Consider the following 24621-nt stretch of genomic DNA (forward strand, 5'->3'; position numbering starts at 1 on the left):
TTTCACGGTTCATGTTTGTTTGTAGATTAGATTTTTAGAACATTATATATAAGGGACTAAAGTTTATAAAATGTAAAAACTATGGTGGTTAGATGTTGAAAAACGGAAAAGATAATATTATTCTAATTAATATTAGAGAAGAGATCAAAATTATTAAGTTTTAGGAAGTGGACTTATTCTGATTAATATTAAAGAAGGGACCGATACAGGGTCATTACTATAAAATGCCAAAGGTGGATGATTTATGAATAAAACAAATAAATATAGAGATCATTAGCATAAATTGAAAAATGTTACTGTGTATAATGTAATCATAACTAGATAAATCTATCTCTTCTAATAAAAGAACGGTCCTACTAATTGGACCCTAGATTTTCTTAAAGGACCCTCCTTATAATGATTTTTCAGGTATAAATATATTTTTCCTTATTTCCATAGTCAAAATTAAATTTCCAAGAAGTCATTCTCATTAATTAAGAGTAATAAACATATAATTAAAAATAAAAGTCAAATGTTAATAAAAAAGAAGAAACCCATGCGTTTTTTTTTCCGTGCTCTTTTTTTCATTTCTTCATATTAATTAAATATTATAAAACGTTATATATATATATATATATATATATATATATATATATATATATATATATATATATATATATATATATAGAGAGAGAGAGAGAGAGAGAGAGGTATGTTCAAATGTTTCTCACATCTATTGTGCGCTAGAATGCACCAATAAGAATTGAGTAAAATTAAATGTATATTAAATGATATTCATATTTATAAATCATTTTTATGGAAACTAATTTAATTCGCCATTAATGTCAATAATAATATTCTTTCAGAATGAATTCATATATAAAATAATAAGAGTCTATTATAGGCGAACGAGAGTATATTCTACTAGAATACACCCTCATTCTTCATATTTCATACAACTTTATTGTATTTTAAGTGAGTGAGTTGGGAAATAATGTTATTGCTGACATAAAAACCTAAATACGAATTCATTCTGAAAGAATGTTATTGCTGACATTAATGACAAATTTAATTAATTTCCATAAAGATAAAATTATAATTATGGATATCATTTAATATACATACAATTATAGAAACCATTTAATATCTATCATTATTTAATTAAATAATAATATAATTTTACTAAATTCCTATTGATGCATTCTAGCACACAATAAATGTAAAAAACACTTTAACCTAGCCCTATATATATATATATATATATATATATATATATATATATATATATATATATATATATATATATATATATATATATAGGTTATTCTATTTCTAACTTATTATTGTGTTATTGTATGAATGATTGTGGGCCAATCATTTTACTTATTTTAAGAAAGTGGTTATTACATATTATTGAATTAAATATAATTGAAAAATACCATCTAATTTAACTAGAAGGGTATTTTAGTCAGTTAATATAGATTTAATAAAGGAATTTTGCATATTTTACGGTAAATTGTATATTTGAAGGGAAAATAGATTCTATTAATTTTAAAAATCTGATTGTATGGATGATAATTCTCCTAATTTGGAAATTCTAACGGAATATGTTTATCAATATATAGAAAAATAACAAAAATTATTGAACCATACAAGAATACACATTCTGACATAATATATATTTTGATTTAATGAACTTCTTGAAGAATAACAAAATTTTGGATACAAGTTAAAAAAGTTTCATTACATTCTTAGAAAAGAAAAAAATTATATACCATTCTATGAGAATGTTACACTTATTAATAACAAAGAAGTACAAATATATAAATCATTCTACCAGAATATACTATTATTCTGCTACAATAATCCATTTTTTTTAAAGATTGGTGGTTATTGTTTATCTTCATCTCCTAGAATAGGGATGAGCAACGGGCCAAACCCAGACCAGACCGGCCCAAAGACCGAAAACCCGAAGACCGAAAATCGTGAATTTTCTTACCCGAAAACTGGACCGTTTTTTGATGTACGGGTTCGGGTTCGGTCCGGTCCGGTCTCGGGTACTAAACTGGGTTTCGGGTTTTGGACCGAACTAGGCTTTGAAATTGGTACAATGCGGGACTTTACTTAAATCACGTGCAAATGTGGTGTCTACAAAAAAATACAAACCTTATTAACATTTGGAACAAATAAAAATTACACTATTTAGCACAAAAACTACATTTTTTATAAAAAAATGCATGTTTTAACAAAAAAGAAACAACATCGTTAATATAAAAAACTGCATTTTAACAGCTTTTTTGTATAAAAAACAACAAAAAACATCATTATTTATAAAAAACTGCATGTTTTTATAAAAAAATTTGCATGTTTTTATAAATTTTTTTTTGCATGTTTGAACAAAAAATAGCATGCTAGATACATATTTTCTTGTAAAGTGATAGGAACAAACGTTGATCAAGATCTATAAATAATGTTACAATAAAAACATCAAGTTTTATACATAATGTTATATATAACATTAACTAATAATTCAATATCCTTATCTATATATTTTAAGGAGAAATTTTTTTTCGGTCCGGTCCGGGTTAAATCCCGTATTCCGGGTACGGTCCGGTCCAAACCCGAAACCCGATTAGCGGTAAAAACAAAACCCGAAAACCGGCCCATTAATATGTATATTCGATCCGGTCCCGGTTTTTTTCCGGTCCGGTCCGGTCCAACGGGTCATATGCTCATCCCTACCCTAGAATGTTCGTCTTCAAGATTCTATTCTGGCATAATCGGAATTCAAGATTCCATTCCAATAGAATGTTGTAAGTCTCATATGTACCCTTTCCAGCGAAGAAAACAAGAACATTCTTCTTCTTGATTTCATGTATACCTGCAAATGAAAAATACAACCACTCATTGTTACAATGATAAAAATCATAACAATGAGGTGAAATGAAACTATTGATATAAATATTCAAAAACTAACACAAGTTTAAGTCTAGTAACCTAAGCAGAAAATGTCCAACTTTTTCATAAAAAACTACCAAGGATTATGAAAATCAATACCAACAAGAGATTTCCATATCCATGCCTACTCAGATTTTATATCTTGTCCTGAAGCATTCGATCCATCATTTCCTTTTCCATCTCTTAACTGAAATACATCAAAACAGAATTATGATTCTTATATTCATTTTTTCAGTATTTTTTAATAACCAACATCATTCTCTTAAAATATGATCTTTACCTGTTCCAAGACTTTCTTCTGGTAACAATAGCCCTGATTGGATAAAACAAAAACCAGATTAGTAATTTAAAATAAAAAAAGAGCAGAAGAAAACTTATAAATTTATAAATTTATAAATTTATAATACCTTTTCTATTCCATAAATGTAATGACAGTAAGTGAAGACAAATGCAAAATTGATTTGACTTTGTCCACCAACATAATGGTGATAATCATGATAATCAGCTCCACCATAGAAAGGGATAAATTTTGTGAATGTCCAGGGGAAATCATTTCTGCAAAAGTGTATTTACTATTTGTTGCTTAAAATTTCAATGTAAATATAACTTTGATGATATGTTTGGCCTTTGAGGGCATCACAAAAGAAACAAAAAAAGATGTAGAAAGCAAAACACACACAAAAAGTAGGGTAGAGAAAAGGATGGGTGGGGTTAGAATGGGAAAAGTAATTTGATCATTTTCCATATGGCCAAAAGTCAATTTTTATACTTAAGATCATACTATTTTTAATCAGGCCTAACTTTAATCTATTATTAATCATCAATTCATCAAAAGGAAAAGTCTATATCAAAAGGTTGAATTTAATGCAAAAGCATGCTTACTTATAACTTATAGCTTTTACTACTTACCCACTGTGAGTCTCAATGGCTTCAATCTGTTTCAAAGAAATCCACAACCAGAATGTAATCATATGGCCAGGAACCATGGCGGGTCCCAGAAAAGATGGAATCCCAAGGATCAAAACCTCAGCCCAATGTACATATGGAGCTGCATATGCTATAGGTGAAGTGTATTCATGGTGAACTTTATGAATTTTTTCATATCCCCATTTTCAATGTAAAAATCTATGGATCCAATAATTTGTGAAGTCTTCAACAAGAAAATAAACAAACAATTGAAAGATGATCTCCATTAGTGATGGCAGGGGTAAGCTTGTCCGGATACCAATCATCTGAAAAAAGTAATTTTTAGTATGTTAGTCAATATTCCTACAGATTTTTAAAGTGAAAGTAAGATATTCCCAATCATCTGTAAGGGGAAAAAGAAAAGTAGTAATGCATCATGTAACTTTTTCCTTAATGTCCCAACAATCAAGATAATAAAAGAAAGAAATAAATTTGAATAAAATTCTGGGAGAGACTTGGCACATGGATTGAACAGTGAAGTCATAAGTGCCTGGATATCACTTGATTAGATGAGGACTGTAAAAATGAATCTTTTCCTAGGCGTAATGATGCTATTTGATAAATAGATTTACACTGTATTAAAAGATCAATGGAATCAAACACAGAATATAAAAGATTGAAGTGAGATTATACATGTGTTCTGATCAAATCAAACAATAAAAAGATGACATGGAACTAATAAGAAAGATCCAAGAAAATGGAAATCCAATCGTGTAAGATTGGCAACCAATATCCACAAATTTGATCCGAAATTTACATAATTAGATTGCTAATAGAAGTAAAATCACCAAACTACGTTAAGCATGCCAAGATTGAAACTTACAGACCAACTGTGATTCAGGTAAAGTTAAGTATAGTTGGTAGTCTACAGTAACAATCACAAAAAAAAAAAAGCCAGAAACAGATATTTCACTGATATTTCAATGGAGCTATTGCTAGATCAAGAAAAAAAAAAAGAGAGAAAAAGAACAGGGGGAGCTACCGTAGCAGCCCCCGTCCACGCACCTTTCAACCACCGAGAGCAAAACCTACCGAAGTGGTGTTTCCCCGGAGCAAACACGGGAGGCGACAACCCCCTCTGATCCCTCGACCTCTTTCCTACCGCGACGATGCTGTTGCCCTACCCCATCCCATTCTTCCCTTCGGCACGTCGAACCCAGGAGACCACATCGCTGCTTTTTCACGTCTTCGATGCTTCGGCCTCATCGAGCCCCAGAGACGGCGATCCTCATCCTGATGGATCGACCAGTTGCTACTTAAAATCAAATAGCATGATTATACTCATAGGAAAGTATTTGGGGAATATAAAATTACCTAATTATTCTTATTTATTTAATTAATTATTTATTTATATTATAAATTTTGATTGGCTCACATTTATGGAAACTAATTAAATTCGTCATTAATGTCAACAATAATATTATTTCAGAATAAATTCATATCTAGAAGAATGAGAGTGTATTCTAGTAAAATACACTCTCGTTCTTCATATTCCATACAACTTTATTGTATTTTAAGTGATTGAGTCTTGAAACAAAGTACGAACTCATATATAAAAACATAGATGCAAATTCATTCTGAAAAAATGTTATTGCTGACATTAACGACGAATTTAATTAGTTTCCATAAAAAGAGAATTATAATTATGGATATCATTTAATATACATATAATTATGGAAATCATTTAATATCTATAATTATTTAATTAAATAATTATTTAATTTACTAAATTTCTATTGGTGCATTCTAGCACACAATAAATGTAGAAAACAAAATAACCTAGCCATATATATATATATATATATATATATATATATATATATATATATATATATATATATATATATATATATATAAGTTATTGTTGTATTTCTAAAGTAATAACCTTACATTTTGATTTAAAACCGTTATAACTTTTTTTTTACTAAAAGCATTTTTGCAAGGATGATTTTGTTGTATTACAAAAATCATCATTTCTATCATATTATAATAATAATATTATTGTTTTAATCTTTAAATTTTTTAAGAAAATAAAGATTTATTTGGATGTTCACTGCCTAATACACACACTTACATCGTCGGAAAACATGATGTGAAAATACACAAGCATACACCAATTTGAAATGAAAATCCACACTCACATCAAAAAATCTCATTCTTTCCATAGCTAGAAGTTGCCGGGAAAATAAGAGAGAATGAGGAAGAGAGAGGTGGTGAGTCGACAGTTGGGGTTGTCGACAGCGGCAGCGAATGGGTGGCTTCCGTGGTCCGACAAGGCGGCGACACACACACCAAAAAATCCAATTCACTAGAATTTTATGTACAAATATATTTGAATTATTATATCGTATTTGAAGTCATTTATTATTATACTTTCATATAAAAACCGTTTTAATAAATTGCATTAAAAAACAGAAAAAAATAATTAAATTTTTTTATTTAAAATATTTTATTTTATAGATTTGAAAAAAATAAATATATTTTTATTTTAATATTTTTTTTTATAAAAATGGTATTATTTTTTTTGTAAACAAATCTTTATATTGAACCCTTTTATTATGTAACGATTAGTTTTATTTAAAGTAAAAATATAAAATAATCATGAGGGGTATAATAGTATGTAATGATAATTAATAAAGTATAATTATGTTGTAATAATTAGTTTATTTTAAAAAAAGTTAAAGTAATTATTATGAGTCCTTTAAGAATGTAAAAGGGGTCCAAATAGCTGGACCCATAAAAGAATCATATTTAAGCCCCATGTCATCTTTCTACATCTCATTTATGTCACGTGTAATTTATATATGCATCTTATTTTTCAATTCCCGCTCACCCTAAACTTTGTCGATGTCGTCTTTATTTCAAAAAAATCCAAATGAAATTATATCAGATATAACTTTCCATGTTCAATCCTAAATATCATCCATTTAATTAGTAGACCTCAATATGGGTGGTGAAAAGTTCACATTTATGAGTCGTGTGAATGCCAAACTAAGCAAGCTTGACAGGTTTTTGGTCTGCTCAAATTATCTGACTTCATTTTCCCTTATTGTTGTGACGGCTCATCCGCATGAGTTATCTGATCACAGTCCCATTACACTACTGTTTGCTGTTTTTGACTTTGGCCCGATCCCGTTTAAACTGTTCAACTCGTGGCTCCTTAGGGAAGGTTTTGATTAGGTTGTTATTGAGGCATGGAACCGTTTCATGGGTTATGGCGCTCCAGATGCTTATTTGGCTGCCAAACTCATATTTTTAAAGGAGGCAATCAAGAAGTGGAGAAAGGATGAGGGTCAAAAAGAAACGAAAGAGCTTAATGACTCAAAGAACCGGGTTAGTGAACTTGAGAAGCTTACTGAATCCAGACCTCTCACTACTGAGGAAGTGAATACATGGAATAATGGATTTAAAAAGATAATGGAGTTAGAAAGATTAGCGATTCTGGATATAAAACAGAAGGCGAGAATAAAATGGACCATTGATGGGGATGAAAACTCTAAGTTCTTTCATGGTTATGTCAATAATAAAAACAGTAGGAACCTTCTGCATGGACTCATGATTAATGGTCGTTCGATAACTGAAGTTAATGAGATCAAGGAGGAAGCATTTATATTTTTCAAGAAAAAATTCACGAAAGAACATGTTTCCATGCCTAAATTCATCAACCCGTTATTCAAAAAGATCTCAATGTTGAATGCCATTAGAATTGAATCTCCTTTCAGTATTGAAGAGGTCAAAGCTGCGATCTGGAAATGTGGTTGCGAAAAAGCCCCTGGACCTGATGGTTACACCTATAAGTTTTTTAGAAAATTTTGGGACATAATCAAATATGACGTGATGAATTTTGTGAGGTTCTTTGAAGAGTTTGGTTTGCTATCTCGTGGGTGTAATTCTTCTTTCGTTACCCTTGCTCCTAAAATTAAGGACCCACTATCATTGAATGATTTCCATCCCATAAGTCTTATAGGATGCTTGAGTAAGATCATAAGTAAAATATTATCCATTCGATTAAAGTCTGTAATTAGAGAGATAATTGATGATGTCCAATCGGCATATGTGGAAGGGCGCTGGATCTTTGAAGGTCCCCGTATGATCAATGAGATTTGTTCATGGGCAAAGTGGATTAAGAGGAAAATTCTTCTCTTCAAGGTTGACTTTAACAAAGCATTTGATTCGCTGAACTAGGAATACTTAGACTCTATTCTTGAACAAATGGGGTTTGGGAATAAATGGAGGATGTGGATTCGGGGATGTTTAAATTTGGCAAGGGCATCCGTCATCATCAATGGCTCTCCAACGAAGGAATTCTCTATAACTAATGGTGTACGACAAGGAGATCCCCTCTCTCCATATTTATACATTATTGCGATGGAGGGGTTAAATGTGGCTCTTAAGTCGGCTTGTGATAAAGGTAAAGGGGTCCAAATCCCAGGAAACGGTCCTACACTATCTCATCTCTTCTATGCGGACGATGCATTGTTCATTGGTGAGTGGTCCCGAGCTAATCTGAAAAACCTTGCACACATTTTAAGGTGTTTTCATATATCATTGGGTCTCAAAGTTAATTTCCATAAATCAAGAGTTTTCAGTATCGGTGCCACTTTGCAAGAAACAGAGAATTGGGCAAACTTATTAGGGTGTGATGCTGGAGTTCTTCCTTTCGACTACCTTGGTGTATCGGTTGGTGCCAACATGAATCTTAAAAAAATTGGAAGCCAATTATCAAGAAATTCCACTCCAAATTATCTCTCTGGAAGGCCAGAACCCTCTCGTTCGGAGGTAGATTGACGCTAATTAAGTTAGTTCTTGGTAATCTCCCCAATTACTACTTATCACTATTCAAGGCTCCAATGGGTGTATTAGATGAGATGGAGAAAATCAGGAGAACGTTTCTATGGGGTAGGGCGACGAAAGGAAGAAGATACACTAGGACTCAGGGGAAAAAATCCTGGCATCGAAAAGTGATGGGGGATTGGGAGTGGGCTCTATACAAGCATTAAATATTGGGCTACTCGTGAAATGGTGGTGGCGTCTAAAAAATGAGAAACAATCTCTTTGGGCTCGAGTAATACTTGGAATTCATAACTTGTCCAACAAACCCTTTGATACTTATCTAGATGAAGTAGTACGGGGGTATGGAACACCATTGGTGGAATTTAAAAGGACATGTTAAGACATGGAGTGGAAGTTAGTGATGTTTTCAAGTTGATGGTTGAAACTAGAAACGAAATTCAATTCTGGTATGACTCTTGGTTAGGTCCGGGCAACTTAAAAACAAAATACCCGACCCTATTCGAATTAGAATCCAGGAAAAGGTGTTCAGTTGCTGACAGAATTGCGAGACCAACTAGCTCATGGAACTGGAAGTCCTGTCCCTCTACTCTTGGGTTGGAGCCTGCTGTTAGAGCACTAACCAATGACCTTTCTAGTGTTCGCCTAGGTCATGGAGCAGATCATTGGAGATGTAAGCTAACTAGTGATGGTAATTATACTGTTAGTTCTCTCATAAAGGTTATTGATTCTCATCCCAGTAACATTTTGCGCTCCTCAGCATTACAATGGAGTAAGGAGGTCCCAATTAAGGTGTTAAGCTTCATTTGGAGAGCTGCACAAGGTAGAATACCCGTAGCAGCTGCCTTGGAAACTAGGGGTATTAAGGTCATTTCAATGTTGTGTTTCTCTTGTATTGGACATTCGGAGTATGCAGACCATGTTCTTATTTATTTCCCTTTCGCATCTACGATCAGGAACAACATTATGAGCTGGTGTGGGGGTAAACTTTGATCAAAACTCAATAAAAAGTACAGGAGACCTGCTACATGCGGTAGCCACATGGGGAAGTTGTCTGAAGAAAAGGAAGCGGCTAGCTGTAATATGCTATTGAATGTTATGGAATATATGGTGGTTTAGGAACAAACGTTTGTTTAAATGGAGGGTATATCATCGACTCACGATACTGAATACATTAAGACTATGGTCTTTTTTTGGTGTAAACACAGGGGTAAAAATGTGAGTTGTAATTGGGACAAGTGGCTAGCCTCTTCATTTATTGGTGTGTAATAGTCTTAACTCTCTGTATGTATTGTTCAGTCCCTACAAATCAGGAATCAATTCAACGCTTTTTTTTTGTAATTTGATAACTACCATGGGAATATATACTTTGTTTGACGTATTGAATTCAATCCTAATTATCCCATTTCTCTTTCACTCTACTGGACATCGATGGTGATGGAAACATGTGGGTTTGATTTTGTGTTCACCCGTGGCTGATTTGGTTATCTCCTGTCAACGCACTATCTACAGCCACCACCACTCACCCTGTTCTTCATCCTTTTTCCTATTGGTAAGATTGTTTTCAATTTGTACTTATCTTTTTTAAAGCTTCAACCTTAACCGAAAAATATGTGTTCATGAAATCGAATAAGTTGGTTTAATAAATTTGAATGTGCACGACAACCATTCGATAAAATGCCTACATGAATTTAGAGTGTAATCCTATTTTGGGTTTGCTCTATATTGGTTCAACAAGTTTCCTAGAGATAATCATATTTTTTCCGGGATTTGCATGCTTGAAATTTATAATTAGATTATTTTTTTGAATTAATTTGTGTTGGATATATGTAGTTGTTCTTGAAATATTTATGTATTTTTGCCCTGGAGGATGAAAGATGGATCAATCTCTTCTCATAGAAGTTCTCCTCACATTAATAGGCTCTTTTTTGTTTTAAATTTAAGAAAATTTTGGTTATTGTAATGTTTTTTATGGAGTTAAACATGCTGAGTCAACCCTAAAAGTGGATCTAGCATCATTAGCTCCTTCAGGATGGGATTGACGTATGGAACCATTGACAGTGAACGTGTCATTTGTCCTTACTATTGATAAATTATGGATTCTTTTTTAATGATTATGAAAAACATAACTAAATGCAAGAAAGATGACAACAATATGCAAGACTAAATCACAAATGCAAGACTAAATCAGTGACATGGCAACAAACAAGGTGAAGCATCATACTTTAATGATTTTCGTTACACCATTGTAGTAAACATGCCTCTTTTATTTTTAGCTTTTTAGTGATTTGAGTAAAATGAACATTACTATATCTGATTGGACATTTTTGCTGTTTTGACTCATTAGCATTTGACAATGAGAAAAATGGGGAGTTCTTTTGTTATTCTTTATTAATAGTAACATACTGTCTGAACTGGCATCTTTTATAGAAATATTTTATAGAAAAAATGTTTTGTTTTTAATTTTGATGTTTATTGCCTGCAATCAACAATTTTACTTTGAAATTATGTAATTTGGTATGAGTCTGATCACTAATGTCATTATTTTGGTACGACTAGAGGTTTCAATAGGGGCAAAAGAAAAAAGAGTAATGAGTCTAAATATCTGATGTAAAAAAAAAATTGATCTGGTTCTAAGATAAAAAAAAATACCAAGTTTGATCTTTGATGTGAGGTCAAGTATGATGCAATGTCAAAAAAATGTTTCAAAAATAACAACGTACTCTCTAAAATAGCAGTTTTAATAGCAACATACTTTCAATTTCTAAATTTCTTTTGATGTCTATTAACAACAACATACTTTCTAAAATGGCAGTTTTTATAACAACATACATTCAAAAAAATGTGTTTTTATTCTTGATGTTTATTTATAGCAACACACTTTCTGAAATGTTAGTTTTTATAGCAACCCACTTTAAAAAAAAACGTTTTACTTTTTATTTTTGACGTCCATTAGTATCGATGCGATTTTTTTTAATAATATGTTTTTTTTTCAAAATATTCATGAAATGGCAATACGGAATTCTATTTTCATGAAATGGCAATCTACTTATGTGATTATGTATTATTGTGTGAATTTCGGGACTTTGATAATTTTTCAAATAAGGTTGGTTACCTCTCAAGACGTCACTTATTTAGTGGTCTGGTCTTGCTCAAGTTTCTGTTGCTTCGAGAAAGCATTTTGATGTGGTGGTTTGCATTATCTTTTGGATCCTTTAGAAGTATCATAACAAGTTTATTAACGGTGAAACCTAAATGAGATGTAATCTTTTATGATATTGTTTCGTACTCTTACTTTTGGATATCACAAAGAAGTAAGTCTAGAACTTTGTTTTGGCATCGTTAGTTAGATAATCTTTGCCATGTAGCTCTCTTGAAAATTTTATTTTGCTCTTTCATAGATCTTTTGTTTATATAATTCCACCATTCCAAAAAAAATAGTATTATCATGTACGATTTTTGGTTTTATTTTCGGTCTATTAGATTTTATATTTTATTTATAACATGATTATTTTATCATTAATCTTCGATAAAGAACATTTTTGATGTTTTGAATACTCATATAATATATAAATTAAAAATAATGATAATAGACTTACGAACAAAACATCCAATGTTGTGTAATATAATTTTTTTTACAAATTTTAAATTTAAGATTATGTTATTTATAATCTTTATGTTGTTTTATTTTGTCAATCGTATAGTATACGAGTTATAACCTAGTTAATATTGTATACAAGACCAATAGGTACGGGCAACGCCCATACGCGTTATTCTAACGTGACACCATGATAATGGCGCCATAACGCCTTGAACACCATCCTGGGTGCGTGTTATTTGGTGTTATGGTATTAGGCGTTGGCATGGTAACGAGAGACAATGAGGTTAATTCACTCAACAGTCAAAATTTTGACCGTTCAAGAATGGTCAAAAAGTGAAAAAAAATCATTTTTCAAATTTACTCAGTTATAAATAAATATTCACTTCATTTTTTACACAAAATACCTTTATTTTTCACTTTATTTTTTTAAACTATCTTCATTTCTCATTTTCAAAACAAAATTTTAATTTTTCTCATCTCTTATTTTTTTTTAGGTTTTTAAATGTCTTTGTTCTTTGTCATAAGTTTTTTGATGATATGTTTAGTTTAGGATTTATTAAAATTTTATTTTTAGTTTTTAAATGTTATTTTTAATTTATGTATTAATTTATATGATTTTTATAAATAATATAACATAAATAAAAAACAAATTGAAAATTAGAAATTAAAAACATCAAAAAAAAAGAAAGTAAGATGTGTTATCACATGTTATTTGGTGTTGCCCATTTCCACATTGGTGTTATAACACAAATATATGAGTATGTAATGCCCGCAAATCTAGACTAATCAATTTAGAGACAATGAGCGTTAAAAATGACTTTTTTGATAGAAGATTATTTAGAGTGAATAATCTTAACCAAGTTATAATATATGTCACAAGGGTTCCGTAAATATAATGAACACTGAAATCCGAGTTATACCGAAGAAGTTATGACGTGTCGAAGTTTTACGAAAAAACCAGCACGACACCAGGAATCATAAAAAGTAAGTTTGCAATAAAATATTTTTTAGCATTAGAAATCTAAACAAAAGTCATAGTATACGTTAAACTGAGAGTGTGCATAAAAAGAACGTCGAAATCTCACTTCGTATTAGGAAGTTATGATTCTTCTAAAATTTAGCATAGCAGTGCATAACCCGGAAATTGAATTTTAGATCGATCGATTTTTAGCCGACACAACCTAAATGAGAATTGAATATCTCATTAATAGGAGTTCAACGATAAAAATACAATCGAAAACGGAGTCTGTATGTAGAAGTTATGAATTTTACAAGGTCGTTAACAATGTAATATTCTCATACTGTAAAATTTAAAATTGGTCAAGAATAAGCCAATAGGGTCAAAAGAAAAGTTGTAGATCTTGTTAATACCTAAGCGTGAATATAAATAATGTAAAAAACGCAGCTCGTATGTGAACGTTATAATTTTTAAAAAATTGATTGTTTTACTTGCGTCTTGCACCACGTGTCAGCACCAGGCGAAGCCTGAGTGCCTATGCAAGGTTACGACATGAATCGCCCCAGGCAACCTATAAATAAAGGTGCAAATCATCCATTTTATTCACACATTTCTTATCCTTTCTCTCCCAATACCCCCAAACCCTCTATTCGATTCCCTAGCACTTCCTAAGTGTTAGAGGCGAGTCCCGGAGCGCCATAAGACTCTGAGAAGAAGAGCTTTTGGCTCAGAAGTTCTGCCCCCACAGAGCCTGGTTCCTAGTTAAACCCCCTTGTAAGTGAGTTATGTTTACCCTTCTTTAAGTATAGCTTATGTTTAAGTTTAATATCGTTATTATGAACCTATAAACAATATAAGTATTATAAAAAGTTTTATTATAATATATTTTATCTACTCGCGATACGGGGAATCTGGTTTGAAGGGCCGCATAGGGTTGTTGAATTTCAGAAGTGCTATATATAATGCCAAAATGGTCCTACCCTCCGGTGTTTCAGGTCTGACCCTTGTCTGTACATAGTGGTTGAAAAGTATTGTTTAACACTTATAAAACAATATCACTCGTAAATAGTCGCCGTAATATTAGACTAAAAATCTAGCGGTAATCATACTAGGTTTCGTCAAAGGAAAATAAAATTGTTAGAAACAAAGCGGTGCCCGAGTTTGGAATCATCACTTTAACAAGTGAGTGCGTACTTACTTTCATCTTACATAGATATGAAGTATTTAATATAAATTAAATGCTATGTGTGTATATTATCTATGTTTATGATATCTATACTGGATACACCGAATATACATGTTTTATTTGATGTAAACTATATATTTATTTTATACCTATAAAAATATTGGGTAAAGATGGGTAGATGAATATTGAGGGATGAAAGATGATATAGATGAACATTGGCAGTTGTGCCACAACCTTTAGTTGTTTTTAAATTACAATGTACTCTAAACATCCTAGCAGCTACGCCTAAAGGATAATATCAGTAGATGGGCCTAAAAAGGAACATCATAATCCTAGTAGCTACGCCTAAATGATAATAATGGCAGCTGCGCCTAATAAAGAACATCATAATCCTGGCAGCTGCTCCTAAATGATAATATGGGCAGCTGTGCCTAATAGCTAACATTGGCAGCTGTGCAATTGGTAGCGATGGATTTCGCTCCTATTCCTTAGGACAATCCTTAGGAATAAATGAGTGAATGATAGATGATTTTTAGGGTATAGCCTTAAGAAATAAAAAAGATAATGGGGATGGGTAATTGGGTTAATTGTTTGATGATGAAACATAATAACTTTATTATTGTGGGTTGAAAACCCTATGTACTCACTAGGTTTCCCAACCCGACCCACTCAGTTTATTTGTATCACAGGTGTCGATACGAAGCTACATTACACTGAGAGATTAAAGGAGTTGTAAATCATTAGTGTAAATGAATGTAATGCCTGTTTATGCTTATGTTTCTATATTGACGATGACATCCAAAAGTTTTATTATAAACAAAATACATTTCTTTGGAAATACTTTGATAATATATTTATCATGTTTTTCTGTGAACAAATTCCACAATATTATTCTTTAAAAAGGATACTCTGATTTTCAAATAAGCATAAATAAAAATTTTAAAATGACCGCGAATTTGGGGATGCCACAGTTGGTATCAGAGCATTAGTTTAAGCGAACTAGGAATAATGATTTATTTCTAGACTTAAACTTAGAATGCTAAGCGATGATCATGAGGAGTGTGTCTAATATATTTTAGGAGGTACACCTAAATAGACACAAACACTATCTTAATTAGGGAAGATGCCTAAAATGCTTTTATGTGTTAAACAATTTGTGATGCTTTATGATGTCATTATTTATTTGGATCTATGGTCTGTTGCTGGCAGGATATGAAAACTTTATGTGTTCAGATTTCTAAACGTTTAATTACGGTATTAAAACTAGCATACAAATTTTTAGAGTAATAAGGAGGATTACACGTCTAAACCTTCTCTATCTATATTATTGTCCTGATACACTGAACACATCTTCCATTATCATAACGTCATAGTGAAGACTCGTAGCGAATTGAGTAAATGGAGGAAATAAGAAGGCTTAAGATAGTGAATGATACCTATCGGAAGATATCATAATAGTGGTATCTTGCCTTTAGAATACGTCTAAATAAATAATACTTTTGTCACTACAATAAAAATGGCCATCTGTGACTAAAAGTTTAGAGACTGATTAATCAGTCTCAAATACCGTGTATTTAGGACTGATTAATCAGCCCTTGATACTAATTGGGACTGATTTCAATGTGTGAATCATTAGAGACTAAACAAACCTATTAGAGACTGAAATTCTGTCCCTTATATATTTGCACCAAATTACATTTGGAGGATATCTTATTAGGGACCAAATTTCAGTCTTTGATATACATATTCAGTTTTTACTTTGGAGAGAAACCTCTTAGGGACTAAATTTTAGTCCTTGATAGACTTGCGGAGGTTTTCATTTTTAAAGAAACTTATTAGAGACTGAGTTTCACTTTCTGATAGATTTGCACCAATTATGATTTTAGAAGGACACTTATTAGAGACTAAATTTCAGTCTCTAATAGATATGTATTACTTTACATTGAGTAAATTACACGAATAGTCCTTATGGTTTGGGGTAATTTGCAAGTTTGGTCCCTAACTTACTTTTTAACTCGAAAGTTCCCTACAGTTTGTTTTCGTTGTGCGCTTGGTCCCTGTCTTACTTAAAAAGACTATTTTTCCATTGATTTTTTTTATTTATTTAAATAAGGTGGGATGGGTAAGGTAAGGTAGGTGAGGTAGAAGTGGGGTTTGGGGTGTATTTATTTAAATAAATTAAAAAATTAAGGGCAAAATAGTCTTTTTAGGTAAGACAGGGACCAAGCACGCAACAAAAACAAACATTAAGGACCTTCCAAGTTAAAAAAATAAGTTAGAGACCAAACGTGTAAATTACCCCAAACCATAGGGACCATTCGTGTAATTTACTCATTTATATTTGAATTCGTGCACTAATATTTTCGTATTTAAGCCTAATTAACAAGTCATGAATACCATGTATAATTTTTGGTGAAATAATCACAAATGCTAGTTAGAAGGATATTTATTGGGGACTGAATTTCACATTTCCCGGATAATATTTGGAAACACTTATCATCCTAAATTTTAAAAATTTTCATTACATATAATTATTTTGTTATGTTTAAATAATTTGAAAGCTATTTTCATTACGTATGATTATTTTGTTATGTTTAAATAATTAGAAAGTGATTATACCACATTAGAACATGAAGGAAGGTATATTCCATTATGGAATTTGACTCTAAAAGACCTGAGTCTAAGCATTGCATCATAAGATAAGACGTCATTAGAACATGACCCATCGGTTTGTTACGATAAATCAATTTAAAGAAATTATCTTAAGTTAAGTCTATTTAAGAAGGAGCAGGAGTCTCCAATAGGGTTCAACTTTGTAACTCGAAGCTTACGGCTAAAATTCCAACGTGAGATAGAAAGCGCGTGCAAGATTGAGCACTGCTTGCAGTCAAGAAGTCCAAGAGTTAGATACTTATTCAAAGGAACATAGGAGTTACAATTATTACCTAGGACGAAAAGATAACGTATGGAGTCATTATACAAGCCCCGTCTCGTTGATGATTCCAGGATGTAATCATCCTAAGGGGGAGATAATTTTAACGCTCGCAGATCTGGGCTAGTCAATTTAGAGACAATGAGCGTCAAAAATGACTTTTTGATAGAATATTATTTAAAGTGAATAATCTTAACCGAGTTATAGTATACGTCATAAGGGTTCCGTACATATAAAGAACACTGAAATCCGAGTTATAAGGAAGAAGTTATGACGTGTCGAGGTTTTACGACAAAACCAGCACGACACCGGGAATCATGAAAAGTAAGTTTGTGATAAAATACTCTTTAGCCTTATCAATCTAAACGAAATTCGTAGTATACGTTAATCCGAGAGTGTGCACAAAAAGATCGTCAAAATCTGACTTCGTATTAGGAAGTTATGATTTTTCTAAGATTTAGCATAGCAGTGCACAATCCGAAAATCGAATCTAAGATCTATCGATTTTAGCCGACACAACCTAGATGCGAATTGAAGATCTCACTAATAGGAGTTCAACGATAAAAAGACAGTCGACAATGGAGTCAGTATGTAGAAGTTATGAATTTTACACGGTCGTTAACAGTGTAATATTCTCTGACTTTCAAATTTAAAATCGGTCAAGAATTAGCCAATTGGCTCAAAAGGAAAGGTGTAGATATTGTCAATACCTACGCGTGGATATAAAGAACATCAAAAACGGAACTCGTATAAGAAAGTTATGATTTTTTTTTTTAAAATTGGTTGTTTTACCTGCGTCCGGCGCCACGTGTCACCACCAGACGAAGCCTTGGTGCCTACGCAAGGTCATAACGTGAATTTGAGTGACGTGAATCTCCCCCTGGCAGTCTATAAATAGAGGCATAAATCATCCATTTTCTTCACACCTTTCTTATCCGTTCTCTCCTAATACCTCCAAACCCTTTCTTCCATTCCCTAGCACTTCCTAAGTATTAGGCGACTCCCGGAGCGCCAGAAAGCTCTGAGAAGAAGAGCTTTCAGCTCGGAAGTTCTGCCCCCGCAGATCCCGGTTCCTAGCCAAAACCCCTTGTAAGTGATTTATGCTTGCCCTTCTTTAAGTATAGTTTATGTTTAAATTTAATATCGTTAATATGAACCTATAAACAATATATGTATTATAAAAAGTTTTATTAAAATATCTTTTAACTACTCGCAGTACAGATAATATGGTTTGAAGGGCCGCATAGAGTTGTTGGATTTCAGAAGTGCTCTAATGCAAAATAGTCTTGCCCTCCGATGTTTCATGTCAGGCCCCTCTCTGTACATAGTGGTTGAAAAGTATTGTCTAACACTTATAAAACAATATCGCTCGTAAATAGTCACGATAAATATTAGACTAAAATCTAGCGGTAATGATATTAGGTTTCATCAAATGAAAAGCGTTGCCCGAGTTTGAAATCATCACTTTAACAAGTGAGTGCATAGTTACTTTCATCTTACACATAGATATGAAGTGCTTACTATTAAATACATGCTATGTGTGTATATTATCTACGTTCATGATATCTATGTTGGATGAACCGAATATACATGTTTTATTTGATGTAAACTATATATTTATTTTATACCTATAAAAATATTGGGTAAAGATAGGTATATGAATGATGAGGGATGAAAGATGATATAGATGAACATTGGCAGCTGTGCAACAACCTGTAGATGTTTTAGAACTACGATGTACTCTAAACATCCTAGAAGTTGCGCCTAAAGGATAATATCGATAGTTGCACCTAATAGAGAACATCATAATCCTTGTAGCTACGCCTAAATGATAATATTGGCAGCACTAGTCAAAGTCAGACCTAATCGGCCCTAATCGGGTTTGGTCAATACAGGTCAAAGTCGAAATTAATTGGATCTAATCGGACCTAATCAGATTTGGTCAACACTAGTCAAACTAAGACCTAATCGGCCCTAATCGGACCTAATTGGATCAAATCACCGATTAATCGCTTATTTTGTAGGATTAAAGTTAGATTTATAAACTTTTGAATAATTTTCTTAATAGTTAATGGTCCCCAATTAATCCCCGCGTAGTCCATTAATCCTTAATCGCTACTCCACCGGTTAGCGGCCGAAGAGCGATTTCTACAACCATGATATAAACAAACTACATTTCTTCGGAAATTCTTTTATAATATATTTATCATGTTTTTCTGGGAACAAATTCCACAATATTTTTCTTTAAAAATGATACTCTAATTTTCAAATAAGCATAAATAAAATTTTTAAAATGCTCGTGAATTTGGGTATTTCACAAAGTAGGATGATGACGTGGCACATTTTGGGTGTGATAACATGTAACAACATGTTGCCCACATCCAACAGCCTAATAATTGCTTTATACCCTTGTCAAACCCAAATTAGATATACTAATTTTATTTTTATATAATATCTTTTCATATATATATATATATATATATATATATATATATATATATTGTTGGATTAGTGTCTAAGTCCATAACTATTTTGGTATGTACTTGACCCGATGGTGCATGGTCCTTTTGGGTTGCCTTCACCAAAGCAACTTGATAGGATGAATTATGGAGAGAAAGGATTAAATATGATTTATTAATATATTCTGAGAATAATATATTAAAGGAGAAATCATATTGTTTAATTAATATTAGTCAATAATTAATTGGTAATTAGTTTTGTGACTAAAAGAGATTAATTAAAATTAAAGGATTGGAATTGTAACTATAAGATAATTGAAATTTGGGCTATGGATTGTCTTAAATTAAGGAGTGGACGAATTCTATGGGGAAACCCATAAGGAAATCGTCCAAGGCCTTAATTAAAGAAGTCCATGGATTGCTTAGGGCTTAAGCATCCAAATTAGGGTTTCCTTGTTAGATAACCCTAATAGCCTCCTATATATAGATCCCTTAAGGACCAAAAACGTGGCTAAGACTTGTTCTAGGGTTTCACACATTTTTTGGGCAGCCTCCATCCTCTCTCCTCTTCATCCTCTTGCTTATGGTGTTTGTGAACCATTAGAGGAGTGACATTTGTGACTCTAAGCTTTCTAAAGTCATTACAAGGAGATTTGGGATTGTTATTGCTACATAACAATCAAGGTAATATCTTAAACCCATTCTTATGTTAATATGATTAATTGTATGATAGAATTAGGGTTTATAGTCTTGGATAACTTGCATGTACAATAGAGAAACCTAGATCGAAGCATTAGGGTTTGTATGAGCACATAGGATGTTCTTATGACCAAAACCCATCAGTGGTATCAGAGCCTTGATTGGTTTCTATTGTATTGATGCCTTGTGTGTTTATTCAAGTTGCAAAATCGATTTTTGGGCTCCCTGGCTGATGAACTCGGCGAGTACCACAATGTACTCGGCGAGTAGGCCTCAACTCGGCGAGTACAGTGTGGTACTCGGCAAGTTCGAGCGTTAGATGGAGCTATTTTCGGGATTTCTTGTTGTTTATCTTTGAAATACTTGCCTTTATCATATTAGATCAATATAAATCCGATTTTATGATATATATGACTATATTCTTGATCTAATTGAAGATATTTATCAATTAATAAAATATTTGTTTCCTTATGTGATAATTGACTAAGTATTTTGATTAAATTGGTAAATTGTTTTGCAAGAAATCATTAAATAAATCAAATATGGATAATTATGTGATTAAATGTTAATTTAGGTTATTTGTCATTTGAACCTTGTGTTATGAAATGTTTCATATTTTCACCTCTTAGGTTTTATAGTTTAAATTTGAACCCAAAAGTTTTGTTGTTTTGAAATTTAAATAGTTGAAACCCTAATGTTTTGAAAAGGTTTCAAAACTTGCCCTCAAGTTTTGGAATTTAAATTTTGATTAATAGTTTAATTTTGATGTATATTTAAATTCTAAACCCTAATGTTTTGAAATGTTTCAAAACTTGCCCTCAAGTTTTGGAATTTAAAAGTTGATTAAAAGTTTAATTAGGAATGTTAAATTCTGAAACCCTAGTATTGTTTTGAAAAAGTTCAAATCACACCCTTATGGTTTTATTAATTAATTAAGGTGTATAATTAAAATAGGTTTAATAAATCCATAAAAGTTTTGGTTTACAATTTAATTGAATTAAAGGTATAATTATTAAATTTGACCACCTAGTATTTTAAAAGTGTAAAATATACCCTATACTATATATAACATTAAAAGTCTAACATTATATATATGTATGAGTAAAAGTCAGTCTTACCGTTAGTAGGCCTCATTCACGAAGCTAGTCTATAAGGGGTGTTTAAGGAAATTGCCTATAAAATGGCGATTGAATGGGTATCCACTCTTACCCACCGCACTCTTGACTAGTGGAGGGTCGTTAGCCGAACGGGTAGGATATGATGAAACCTTCCATTATATGTATAATGAAGTACAAAAGTAACTAAATGTTTTTCAAATTCCCAATCTTAGTTACTTAGGCAAAAGTGAATTGATGCAATTCCATGAAATTACACTTTGTGCCCTTGCGAAGAAGTTAGTGGAGCGTGTGTGGTTTACCGGCACACTAAATGGTTCTAAGCAAAGGTAGCAAAGGGTGAGTCAATGTTTGTCATAGTTCGGTGGAGCGTGTGTGGTTTACTGGCACATCGAATAGGTGACTGTAACATGTGAGGGAACCATGTAAGTTTGCATGGTTATTCACACCCGCTTTGTGATCCTCGGCATCCCAGTCGCAAACAAGAGGGGCATATCGAGATTTAAACATGCCATTGAAATGATTCAATGAATCTCATAGGATCTAGGAGTTTTCACAGATTTAAAACTTAAATTTCTTTTTCGTTTTTCATGGTGGAAATTAGTGAATCGTCATTCACTTACCTTCAAATGTTCTGCAATTTGGGTTACGGCATCCCTCTCCCGAGTTGTAGAATATTGTGTTGGGTCTTAGCCTTAGTATCTCATTTGGGTGATTTACTAAGGACTCAATCAATCAACTAACTTGAATTCGTTTTCTCCCGTTTTGTAGATGTCAAAGTTTGACAACTATGGTCTTCCCAAATCCCGTGGAACAAGCTTTCCATATGAAGATGATATTCCACGATTCGATCGAGGAACAAGAAATCATGCTTCACTTCCTACACCTCCTCCAATTATTCTCCCTAACCCACAAGTCCAAAGGCTTGAAAAGTTCAAGATCACTCAAGCCCTTTTGGCAAGTAAACAAAAGCAGGAAAGCCGGTGTGTGCACACGTCCTAGGGATGAAGTCACACATTGATAGGTTAAGAATGTTGGGATCCGTTGTCTGTAAGGAAATGGCTGTTGATTGGGTTCTTCAGTCACTTCCTAACTCATATAGTGAGTTCGTAAGAGAGTACTATATAATGAACCGCGACGTGACCCTTATAGATCTCACCTATATGCTTATTGCTGCTGAGTCAGCAATGGTTTGGCGCAATAGAAAAAGCAAAGTTGATTGGTGAATCTGCCTTCAAGACCTCTATGACAATGGCAACGAAAGACATGCTATGATCAAAAGGTTTGATCATAAGAGAAAGGTAATGTCTAAAGTAGTTCCATGTCATGTTCCAAAAGAGTCTATTTGTCTTTATTGCCAAGAGAAGGGGCATTGGAGACGAAGCTGCCCCATTTACCTAAGAGATCTAAGAGATGGGAGAATCGAAACGTATGGCTCTAATATAGGTAAAATCCATTAAATAACTCTTTTAAACTTCTATTCTAGATTCTTAATACATAATGTGATAAGATTACAATTGATGTTTTGAAGAATCGAAGAAAAGAAAGGAAGCTTAAGGGAAGAAGTGAGCAGAATCTAACCGTGAAGGAATGGATTTCGATCGCATTTCTCGAAGATTAGATTCTTGAGCTACTACTTAGAGTTAGAATTAGATTGCTAAGAAAGACGTATTAGCATAGTTTTTCAATGAATTGCATTGTAAGGACAAATTTTTTCCGCAATAAAATAAATTTTGATTTTATATTATTTATCCTTGCAATGGCATATATGAAAAATTTATGTTTGAATGTTTCTATTATTAACAATAATGGATTTGGTTCTTATTATGTTATTTGAGGAAATGTCGAAGAATTTACCGAATAAGGAAAGTTTCTCATCACCCAAGTTTCAATTGGACAGAAACTTGGAATCATGCAACTTGGTTGCACGATGAATGAGAAATTTCATATTTGGAAATTAGACTAATTCATTGACAAAGTGTCAAGTGAAGGACTAGGAGATCGAGCACACAAAGTTGCGTGTTGATCAAGTCCACCATAAGAGTAACAATGATATTCGTCATGATTTACTAAAGGTTTAGTAAATATGATTATACTTACAAGATTAAGTGTAATTATGAATTGATTGAAAAAGTTTAAATTAATAGTAGAACGAATAAGAAGAATCAAGTAGGCAGAAAGATAAAAGTTTCTCCATTCTAAGAAGAAGGGAGAGTACCTTTTATGCTTTATGATAGGTCTTAATGATTAAGAACCATATCTCAATTGATCCTCTAAGTGAGTCTTGGTACAAGTGTATGTTTAAGAAGAGGAATCAAGGATTGGAGAAATGGTTAAATCAAGAGGTCAATCATACTTCGTTCCAAAATAAGTCTTAGAGTTAAGATTACGACATTGAGTGAAAAGTATTAAGAAGGTTTATAGCATTCATCAAATATGGAAAAGTTGTGATGTCTTGGATAAGACAAAGACCAACTAGGACCAATTTATGAAGTGTTTTGATAAAAGCTACACTAACTCTTGAATATTTGTTTGTCAAGAAATGGTTATTGACAAGAGAATCTTATATGTCAAGGAGTCAGTGGGAGTCTTAATGGTCTTGAAAGGTTTCAAGAACAAATCAAAATAGACCTTATCGATCATCACTAGCACACGAGTTGAGGTTTACAACCTATCGTGTTGACATTATTTTGTTTATGTGCCAATCCAATCGAGTTAATTATGCATGTGAGTCCTATGAGTTCTCATTTGAATGCATAAAAGGCAAGGACCTTGATCAATGGAAAGTACATTGATAAGAAAAGGTGAGCTGCTTAACTACTTGGAAGACATGGTGGGCAGCTGTGCTACCATAAGGCAAGAAATCAAGATTAAGAAAGTTCGATCCATATGAGTTTGAATTTGTCGTAAACTTTGGTTTTGACAAATTCACATGGATAGGAACAAATACACCGTTTAAATCTAAGTGTCATAATAT

General features: G+C 32.4%; 2 protein-coding genes across 3 annotated transcripts; one reads left to right on the forward strand and one right to left on the reverse strand.

Annotated features, from left to right (window-relative positions):
- Window positions 1-2414: 2414 nt before the first annotated feature.
- Window positions 2415-5160, reverse strand: LOC111884920 (methylsterol monooxygenase 1-1). 2 transcript variants are annotated; one of them, XM_023881243.3, is made up of 5 exons: window positions 4909-5160; window positions 3847-4169; window positions 3345-3492; window positions 3218-3250; window positions 2415-3124 (listed from the first exon to the last, which is right to left on the reverse strand). In XM_023881243.3, exons 2-5 carry the CDS (start codon window positions 3921-3923, stop codon window positions 3062-3064), a joined length of 321 nt encoding a protein of 106 aa, XP_023737011.1. In that variant the 5' UTR covers window positions 3924-4169; window positions 4909-5160; the 3' UTR covers window positions 2415-3061. The 2 variants fall into 2 exon arrangements, 1 of the variants encoding a protein (XP_023737011.1); XR_008224794.1 differs by lacking the exon at window positions 3345-3492.
- A 2955-nt stretch (window positions 5161-8115) lies between these two features.
- LOC111883513 (uncharacterized mitochondrial protein AtMg01250-like) lies at window positions 8116-8691 on the forward strand. The gene has a single exon (XM_023879862.1). The coding sequence runs from the start codon at window positions 8116-8118 to the stop codon at window positions 8689-8691; it is 576 nt and encodes a 191-aa protein (XP_023735630.1).
- Window positions 8692-24621: the final 15930 nt, after the last annotated feature.

The sequence above is a fragment of the Lactuca sativa genome, chromosome 6, assembly GCF_002870075.4.
Source record: "Lactuca sativa cultivar Salinas chromosome 6, Lsat_Salinas_v11, whole genome shotgun sequence".
NCBI lineage: Eukaryota > Viridiplantae > Streptophyta > Magnoliopsida > Asterales > Asteraceae > Lactuca > Lactuca sativa.